Source organism: Lathyrus oleraceus, chromosome 7 (assembly GCF_024323335.1).
Source record: "Lathyrus oleraceus cultivar Zhongwan6 chromosome 7, CAAS_Psat_ZW6_1.0, whole genome shotgun sequence".
In the NCBI taxonomy this organism is placed as follows: domain Eukaryota; kingdom Viridiplantae; phylum Streptophyta; class Magnoliopsida; order Fabales; family Fabaceae; genus Lathyrus; species Lathyrus oleraceus.
In genome coordinates, this window is record NC_066585.1 from 257,705,941 (window position 1) to 257,715,783 (window position 9,843).

At 35.7% G+C, this 9,843-nt stretch overlaps 1 protein-coding gene and 1 non-coding gene across 5 annotated transcripts; both read right to left on the minus strand.

The window, feature by feature from the left end:
• Positions 1 to 3,786: 3,786 nt before the first annotated feature.
• Positions 3,787 to 3,857, minus strand: TRNAG-GCC (transfer RNA glycine (anticodon GCC)). The gene has a single exon. It is a non-coding gene; the product is annotated as a tRNA-Gly (tRNA).
• A 579-nt stretch (positions 3,858 to 4,436) lies between these two features.
• On the minus strand, positions 4,437 to 8,286 carry LOC127101406 (probable serine/threonine-protein kinase At1g54610). Of its 4 annotated transcripts, XM_051038823.1 has the most exons (9): positions 8,078 to 8,286; positions 7,209 to 7,807; positions 6,672 to 6,956; positions 6,218 to 6,535; positions 5,871 to 6,098; positions 5,608 to 5,708; positions 5,386 to 5,500; positions 4,854 to 5,312; positions 4,437 to 4,769 (listed from the first exon to the last, which is right to left on the minus strand). In XM_051038823.1, exons 2-9 carry the CDS (start codon positions 7,587 to 7,589, stop codon positions 4,614 to 4,616), a joined length of 2,043 nt encoding a protein of 680 aa, XP_050894780.1. In that variant the 5' UTR covers positions 7,590 to 7,807; positions 8,078 to 8,286; the 3' UTR covers positions 4,437 to 4,613. The 4 variants fall into 4 exon arrangements, with proteins under 4 accessions (XP_050894780.1, XP_050894782.1, XP_050894781.1 ...); XM_051038825.1 differs by having other exon boundaries at positions 4,854 to 5,306; positions 7,209 to 8,286; XM_051038824.1 differs by having other exon boundaries at positions 4,854 to 5,309; positions 7,209 to 8,286.
• Between the last annotated feature and the right edge of the window lie 1,557 nt (positions 8,287 to 9,843).

The window sequence follows — 9,843 nt, forward strand, 5'->3', positions numbered from 1 at the left end:
CAATTATGAATCGCGACACAGCTAACGATATTTGGGATTCCATGCGCGAGAAGTATCAAGGCCCCATGAAAATATCTGGTAGTATCTTGGTGCATGAGCAAAGGATGAAGATCAATCAAGAAAACGAGGATGAACAGGTGTTAAGGATTACAAGTTATGGTCGTGGTGGCATCAACAATCGAGGTATGGGACATGGTGGCTTTTGTGGTCGTGGTAGAGGAAGACTAAGTAGATATCAGATCCAATGTTATAAGTTCCACAAGATAAGAAACTATCAAAGTGAATGTCCAAGTTGGCAAGAGAATGATGCCAACTTTGTTGAATTCGATGAAAGTGAAGAGTTGTTACTTGTGTCTCAAAAGGAAGACTCAAAAACCAACAATCAAGTGTGGTTTCTTGACTCAGGATGCAGTAATCATATGGTTGGAACAAAAGAATGGTTGTTCAATTTCGATGAAAGATTTCATGATTTTGTCAAGTTAGGGGATGATTCAAAGATGCAAGTGATGGGAAAGAGAAATTTAAAGCTTCATATGAATGGCATCACTCAAGTAATCATTGATGTGTATTACTTTCCAGACCTGAAGAATAATCTTCTAAGTGTTGGTCAACTAATGCAAAAGGAACTAAATATAGTGTTCAAAAATGGAGGTTGCAAAGTACATCATGCTGATAATGGATTGATCATGAGCACAAATATATCATCCAACATACTTTTTGTTGGGTCTGCACGTATTTTTCTTCCCAAGTGCATGAAGATTTCTTCATATAATGTCACACACCTGTGGCATTGTAGATATGGCCATTTGAGCTTTAAAGGCCTTGACACACGCATCAAGGAGATGGTGAAGGGAATGCCAAGTTTAAAGGACCTGGAGGAGACTTGTCCAGATTGTTTGATGGGAAAGCAACATATAGAATCCATACCAATGCAAGCCACATGGAAAGCCAAAGAAAAGCCTGAGTTAATCCACTCAGATATGTGTGGGTCTATCAGGCCTACATCAAACGGGGGGAAACAAGTATTTCATTACATTCACATATGACTTTAGTAGAAATACATGGATTTACTTTTTGCATGAAAAAACTGGTGTTTTTGATGTTTTCAAACAATTCAAATCCTTAGTAGAAAAAGATTTAGGCCTCTACATCAAATTTCCTAGGACAAATAGAGGAGGAGAGATTACATCAAGTGCTTTTCACGATTTGTGCAGTCTTCATGGCATAAAGAGGCAATTGATAACTGCCTATATTCCACAGAAAAGTGGAGTATCAAAGAGAAATAATAGGACTCTGATGAATGTGATCAGAAGTATGATGACAAATAGAAATGCTCCTAAGAGCTTTTGGCCTGAAACAGCTAAATACGCAGCATATGTAATCAATAGAAGTCTAACATTATTTGTGAAGAACATGAATCCAGAAGAGGCATGGAGTGGTTTAAACCCCTCAGTGCATCACATCGAGGTGTATGGGTGCATAGCTTTTGTACATATTCCTGATGTACACGGAAATAAGTTAGATGTCAAGAATACAAAGTGTGTTCTCCTGGGAGTTATTGAAGAATCAAAGGCTTATAAGCTCTATAATCCTGTGAATAACAAGATCCTCATCAACAAGAATTTGGTGTTTAAAGAACCAAAAAGTTGGGAATGGAACAAGCATGACAAAGAAGACAAAAGTTAATCAACCAACAATATTGATAGAGATGAAATAGACATGGAGAGTGATGAAGTTGAAGTGATTGATGATGGACTGCATGTTGAAAATGATGGCTCTCGGCATGAAGGAAGCAATGTAGAAAGTGCAAGTGAGTATAGTGAAATTGAAGAAGAAAACAATGCTCAAAGGAAAGACTATGTTAGAAACTCAAAAGGGGAGGAAGAAGGGAAATTACACAACTTATCAGTGATTTGTAGCAGCAATGATCCTCTCAATTATGATGAAGCAGTCAAGCATGAGAAGTGGAGGAAAGCTACGGACTTTGAAATTTAAAGTATTGAGAAAAATGATACTTGGAATCTAGTCAATCTACCACAAGTAGGTAAGGAAGTTAGTGTCAAATGGATATACAAAACAAAATGCAATGAAAAAAGGGAAGGAGAGAAATACAAAGTAAGGCTTGTGGCTAAAGGGTACTCACGATAACATGGAATAAAGTATAATGAAGTTTTTTCTCTTGTGGAAAGATGGGATACTATTAGGACTTTCTTAGCACTTGTAGCATGCAAGAATGGCCTTAGGCAGGCTTCAAGGGCCTAGTATAGCAAGATTGAAGCATATTTCAATCAAGAGAATTTTGAAAGTACCCTCATGAATATACATTGTTTGTGAAGTAATGTGAGGACAAGATATTGATTGTCGGCTTGTATGTAGATGATCTAATTTATATAGGAAATAATCAACAAATGTTTGAAGGATTCAAGGAATCAATGAGGAAGATGTTTGCCATGATAGATATGGGGTAAATGAGATACTTTCTTGGGGTGGAAATAGAGTAAGAAAGTACAAGAATCTTCACCTGCCAACAAGTATATGCAAATGAAATACTCACAAGATTTGGCATGGATCAATACAATAAGGTCTGTAATTTTATTGTGTCAGGTTGTAAGTTGACCAAGAATGAAAATGGCAAGCCAATTGATGTCGCAAACTACAAGTAGATGGTGGGAAGCTTGATGTATTTTCTTGCTACCAGACCTGACCTTGCCTATTTAGTATGCTTAGTAGCTAGATGCATGGAGAGACCAACTGAAATTCACATGACATCTACAAAAAGAATCTTAAGGTATTTAAAGGGAACTGTGAACCTGGTATTTTTGTACAAAATGAATGATGAGATGGTCTTGCAAGGATGGTCAAATTCTGATTATGCAAGATATAATGGTGATAGAAAAAATACTACAGGGTATGTGTTCAAGCTTGGATCATGTCCTATATCATGGTCTTCAAAGAAAACCCACTATGACTGTTTCGAGCACTGAAGTTGAGTTTATTGTAGCAGCCTCATGTGCTTGTCAAGCAGTGTGGCTTTGAAGCATTCTTCACAAGCTTGGTCAAACTCAAAGCCAAGGTAAAGTCATCATGTGTGACAATAGTTCCACAATCAAGTTTTCAAAGAACCCGGTGATGCATGGAAGATGCAAGCACATAGATGTAAGATTTCACTTTCTTAGGGACTTGACTAAAGATGATACAATTGAGATGAAGCATTGTATCACATGAGAGCAACTTTCAGATGTGCTAACTAAACTAGTGAAGCTCGAGTCATTCAACTACATCAGAACACGAATTGGATGTTATGTCATTTGAATCTTGTTGATAATATGTATGAATCTAATGTGTGGATCATAGAACCTCTTTTGCTAGTTTTAGATTAGGGTAGTGTATGTTAGAATATCACTGGCTAATAGGAAAACTAATTAGGAATAGTTATAAGGTAATTAGTTAGAAGTATGATTCCCTATTATATGAGCAATTGATCATTCATATAAACAACAATTCGAAGTTACATTATTCAATAACAACTTTCTCTTACATTCTAACAATAAAAACTTAATGCTAATCAAACCATTCCTTAATTAAACTATGTATCTAATGAAATAATCAATCAATAATTTTACATATTATACCTTCAATTTTTTCATAACAAGAATCAAATATTTGTTTCTTAGTTAAAATATTTGTTAAAACACCGTCAAGTTCAGTAGATATTCAATAATTTAACAAATGAAACATCCAATCCAATAATAGACTCAGAGAAAAAACAGGCTCTAAAATGAAAAATGCACCAGCCGGGAATCGAACCCGGGTCTGTACCGTGGCAGGGTACTATTCTACCACTAGACCACTGGTGCTTGTTGATTATAAGTTTCTGATTGTTTGTGAATATTACTGTGTTAACGTAACCTGCAAATACTTTTAGAAGTACAGGTAAAAAAACTTCTTTTTTTCCCCTCTAGATATGTCTTTTTGGACCAAAAATGGTATAATGTTTTCATTCCAAAGTGCATTTTGAGAATCATCTAAAGATTTTAAAAAGTGAGAAATAGGTATTGACTGGGCCTTATAATCATTGTTCAATAATGTGACCGATGCACCTTATTTCAACACATTTGTCCATTTCTTTGGTTACTTTCTTGTGATTGTAACTCTGATCTGATTGAACTTGACTTCAATTACATCATGACATGAGCATATTCTGTCCCGTGAATAAAATAGTTTATGTTTGGTTGGAACAAATTTATGTTTGGTTGTTTGAATTGATAAAAAAATACGTAATGAAGCGGATCATAATAAAATGCATTATATCTCTTTTTTTTTCTTTTTTTTGTAGCTTTTGATTTGGACAGAATAACAATTTCAGTTTAAAATATCCAAACATATGAGGTTAATTGCATTGCTTATATTATCATGTATGGTTGAAACATCAATAGTAAGAAAAAGATAAATTTGTTGTTATAGAGCCTGAAATTTACATGATATATTACAGTAAAGAGTGAATGCACTCCCTCTTGCTACTTGTTTGTTTTTCTCAAGTGTTTTTTGAGAGGTAAATAAATGTTATCATAGAAATAACATATGAATGCAGCTGACGAAACAGAAATTTTCGACTACTTTCGCTGTGCACGGACTTTCTCACCTCTCGCTCGTCTTGAAAACTCTTGGATCTTTCGATCGTGGTCTTTCAGCATCTGATCCATGTTGTTTGATGATGCCAGTAATGGACCTGACATGTATATCTTGTTTCCACTCGATCCATGTCCGTCCTGAAATAGACCCCCAAATATCGCTATTTTCAGATATTCAGCAAAACTTGTTTTATAATAGAAAAACAAGAAATAATGACTAACCGGAGTTGATTTTTCGGTCGGGACTCTTCTATTTACAATTTGACTGTGATCGACGATCCGTTTTTTATCCCGCCTTCTTCTTGACTCGGACCCACTAGTCGCCTCGAGGGACTTTCTTACTTCGATTGGTTTTCTGTTGGGAAACGGAACTGGCTTTGTCTCCTGATCTTCGGACGTCAAAGTTCTAGATGCCACGAGCCCGGATAGTTTTGATAGGTTCACTCTGTTTGAAACAGTAGGCCCGTTATCAACTTCCTTCACGCCCCTTGCCCAGCCTGAACCGGGAGCCAATGGGCCTGAATGGGAAGGTCTCTTGTAAAAATGACCGGATGCGTTATTTTCCATTTCTCTAGCATCTTCTGATTGTTTGTGTGGGAAACCTGCAATCCCGGACACGTGTTCTCTATGCGGATAGGACAATTCGCTTCGGTTCTTCGAGAAGGAATAGTGTTTCTGCTGCTTCAGACAACAAAGTGAGAAAGGAAAGGGATAGAAATTAAGGCAGTAGAAAAAAGCACAGGTGAAAAGTTACCTGTACTGACGCGCCCATGTCGGCATTGTCTTTTGTTGAAACAACGGCCCTAGGTGCTTTTTCTTGTCTAACCGATGAGCCAACCTTTTGTTCCCTATCTCCAACCGTTCCTTGCCTAAGATTACGAAAAAGAATTGATTCATATCAGTCATCTTATAGAAATAGGCCTATATATCATAGTTTTGTTTCCTCTACTTATAAAAAATAAGCTAAATCAGGTACCTTCTGGATGCTTCATCTCGCATTTTAGCGTCAATCTCTTTGCTAGGAGGATATTTTGGTAAACTTGATGGATCACAAGGCAAAGGTTCTGATGTAAAGAACTGTCAAAAAATGGAGAAAAGTTCAAAATGCAGAATCAAGAGTATTACTGATTTTAACTGCAGGAAATCTACACCACTAAGATTACACCGGAGAAGGTAGTGACTTAATCTTAATCAGATTATATAATCACTTGTTGGAAGTATAAACCAAAACCAGCATACCTCACTTTTCAGAGCAGCTGCTGCTGTCCCTCGATTTGATGGATCTACAGAAAGTAGGGTCTCTATAAGCTTAAGAGCAGTTGATGAGTATTCCTTAAATGTATCCGCAACGCATCGCCTATAATGGTGTGGAGGCTTGAATACTGTTGAATGTGGCAACCGTAACTTAAGCCAATAGTCCTCAGATGGCGAGCCGCAAAGTTTAAAAATCCGATGCAACTGCTCAACCTACAAGGAACTAAAACCAATTTTTAGATACCTTGTACATTCATTAACCTACAACGCTAGTATTAGCATCACTTTTATCGTTTACAAAGTGATGGAAAGTAGATTCGTAAACATCATACCTCGGTTTTTCCTGGCAAAATGGGCCGGCCTGTATACAGTTCCCCCAGAATGCAACCAGTGCTCCATAAATCCACTGCAACCCCATAATGATTTGCTCCGAGTAAAAGTTCTGGCGGTCTGTACCACAGTGTTACTACGCGGCTTGTCAATGGAATATTGTGATGAGAGTCAAAAACATTCGCCAAACCAAAATCTGCAATCTTTAAAACACCATTGTTGTCAATGAGAAGATTTGAGCCCTTTATATCACGATGAAGAACACCATGACTATGACAATGATCCAGTCCACTAAGAAGTTGACGCATGTAGCATTTCAGCTGTCATACAAAAAAAAAGTTTTAGGATCTTCGTATAAAAATTTGCTTAAAAGGTGAAAATTGTCCTAGTCGCACAATGATTAATTTGGCCATATCTCAAGTTCTCAACCGAGAAAATCGAATGAACCATTACTACCTGCGGTTCGGAGAATTTGATGGTAGGATTTGAAGCAAGTCCTGTTAAGTCGTGTTCCATATACTCAAAAACAAGGTACAAACTACGAGATGTTTCCGAGGTTATCAAACCCTCCAGTTTTATTATGTTTGGATGGTCGAGCCTACGCAGAATATGTATCTCTCTTGCCATAAACTTGACACTCTCAGGATCAAGATTATCAAACCGCACCCTCTTCAACGCAACAATCTTCTGATTAGTTACGTCACGAGCCTTATACACCGTACTATAAGTTCCTTGCCCAATCTACATAACAGAATATCATAAAAATTACTCAGTTAAATCAAAAGACTACTATCATATCATCAATCATAAAGAACATCATAGAATTTTCACCAAAAACAGAAAAGAACATTGAACCATATATTGAGTTATATAAGTCTAATTAAACCACTTGATGCCAGAACTCACCCTGAAACAGATTAGTCGGTCCAGTGGGCCGGATATCGGTGGTGAAAACAAAAAAATACAAATAGAACAGAAAAGCCAGCAACTTACTTTATGTAACCTCTCGAAAGTAGTTGCACTTCGCGGTATCCATCCTTTGATAGCCTCACCAGCAACAGAAGAAAGCCACGCCGGCCATCCAGCCGCAACTTGTTCGGCTTCTATAGCCTTCGGAACCCTTCCAAATCCAGGATGATCAATTCCAGTCAATTCATGCTTTTCAACTTTCTTCTTCCTCCCATTTTGATCATCATACAACTGCACTGATCCATTTGATTTCACTTTCACATCACCTCCACTTTCAACCCTCTTGGAAGAACTCAACCTCAAAACATTCAACTCTGAAGCTCTTGTGCTACTTGACTGCAATTTCTTTGAGGTACTTTCATTGCTGTCTTCTACAGCTGAACTCTTGGAACATAAGCAACCCATGTTTCAACTATGTAATATCACAATTCCAATATTACCCTTCAAGAGCAGCAAAAGTTCTTCTAACAACCCCACAAAAACTCATGAACATAGTCACACACTAAATAGAATTACAACCACTAGTTTTATTCTCAACCCAAAAGCAAAGATTGGAACTTTTCTACCTTGAATCCAATATTTGAAAATCCCAAACTGACCCAATTGAATTCTGAAGCAGAAAACTACAAACAAACATGAAATTCAGATCCCAATACTAAAAGGAAACATTTTTCCAACGAAGAAAATAAAGGGCATGAAATTCAAGTTATGGGGTGAAAATGAGAACACTTATAAAACATGGAATAAAATTTTATAAAGAAAATGAAAACACAAAAAAGAAAATTACTTGAGAGACCTTAGAATTGGAACGAAGAGAAAAGAGAAAAGTGTGATGGAAAATTCAACGCGTATTAAGACATTAAAAAAAACATTATCATCAACCAGACAACAACCTTAGACGGCTTATGCCGGCTGGCTCAGTCAAAGGACACCACTTTCTCTCTCTAGTGCAAGATGATGATGATGATTGTGTAGTGTGATTTTCTCTCTCTTCTTCTACCACGTTCTTCTGTCAAACAAACAACAATTGGTGTTGGTTTTGTGTTCAAACCTTCAAAGCTGGTCGTTGAGGTTCTGTTTGGAAGAGTACAAGCCTCAACATTAAACGCGTTTTTTATATATTTTTTATATTTTTAATGCAACTTTTTCTACTTTTTTTTACTATATATGACTCTAAGTGACAAAGTAATGGTCTTATTTTTTATTAATTAAAATATTTATTTTTTATTATTAGTTGGATTCTATTCTATACTAGTATATGAATGCTATATACAATTTGGAATAAAATGAAATTCGGCATATCTTAATAATGCCATAAAATGAAATCAATTTTGAGTTTCCTTAGTGAGATTTGTGACAGTAAATTTAGAGAAGTACTTGCTAACAACTGTTTTAATTTACATAAGGAACATTAATTATTCTAAGAAAGGGAACATTAATAATTTTTCTTTATATAAAGAAAAATAGAAACATTACTTTTCTGAGAAAAGGAACATTTATTCGGTATGTCTTAATTTTTATACAGTGGAGAAATTAACAGCTGTCCTTAACATTCAATAATTTTTTCTTTTTATTTTACTAATGTTTTTTTTTTTTTTTTGAGAAAACTGATGTTTATCTTAATGTTATAATTTTATTTTATTTATTTTATTTAGTGATATAATAAGTATTTTTATGAGTTTCGTATATGTTCTAAATCCTAAATATATTGTTTAAAAAAATAATGTTACGGACTTAAGAATTAAGAGATTATCAATGTAATGTGATTTTTCATTGAAGAAAGCAATAAGTTAACCAAGACTTTAGAACATATTTTTCTTCAAAAACATAGTTTAATAAACGCTGGCTAAAATCGAGTGGTTCCAACAGTTGAGGTCAAGGTAGAAGGAAAATCATAAGATGTCATGGTTTCTCTAAATTTTACTTTTCTTTATAAATATATTAATGTATCAATTTGAATTGTTGAATCGAGTTGAATCTATATGAGTAGTTTTTGATGATAACATACAATTTGGTAGGAGCCTCGAATTGGAAGAACATGATAAATTGGAGGTTGGATCCTAAATGACACACCCTTGGGTGAGAGCCATATTAAAAGAACCTTATAGTGATTCAGTTTGTACCGAGTTGGGGTGATCCAAGTAGAGACCTTTGTGAAGGTTATATAGTTTTTAAGTTTTGGATAACCTTTGGAGAATTTTCATAAATAGTGAGATGAGACAAATATTCTTTGTGTTTTGAATAAATTGAAGAGGACTCTCGTAGAGTCCGAGATGATTCGAATAGTCTTTAAGTTCTAGATAATCTGAGGAGGATTTTCATAGAAGTCGAGATGGGACGAAGAGTCTTCGAGGTTTGGATAATCTGCGGAGGACTTTCATAGAGGCCAAGATGAGATAAACACTTTGAGTTTTGGATAATGTGAGGGTGATTTTTGTAGAGGCCGAGATAAGACAACGAACATTTGAGTTTTATATAACCTGAGGAAGATCTTTCTTGAGAGTTTCTATGGGTTTCGCCATTTATACTCGTTATGTTCATTATGAAGGATAGTCAACTCAAGCATCTTTATAGACTGACGACGTGAACTATGGAGTTTCAAAAGTTTGGTTTCCCTTCATAACATGTCAAACTTTGTAGAGGTCATGAAGTGCATATG

What these genes read in the sequence shown, in the direction of transcription:
- LOC127101406 (XM_051038823.1), bottom strand. Translation starts at nt 7,589, where the DNA reads ATGGGTTGCTTATGTTCCAAGAGTTCAGCTGTAGAAGACAGCAATGAA. An exon ending in TTTTGCCAGGAAAAACCGAG is followed by an intron (nt 6,099 to 6,217) that starts GTATGATGTTTA and finishes AGTTCCTTGTAG; the next exon opens with GTTGAGCAGTTGCATCGGAT. An exon ending in CGACCGAAAAATCAACTCCG is followed by an intron (nt 4,770 to 4,853) that starts GTTAGTCATTAT and finishes GGTCTATTTCAG; the next exon opens with GACGGACATGGATCGAGTGG.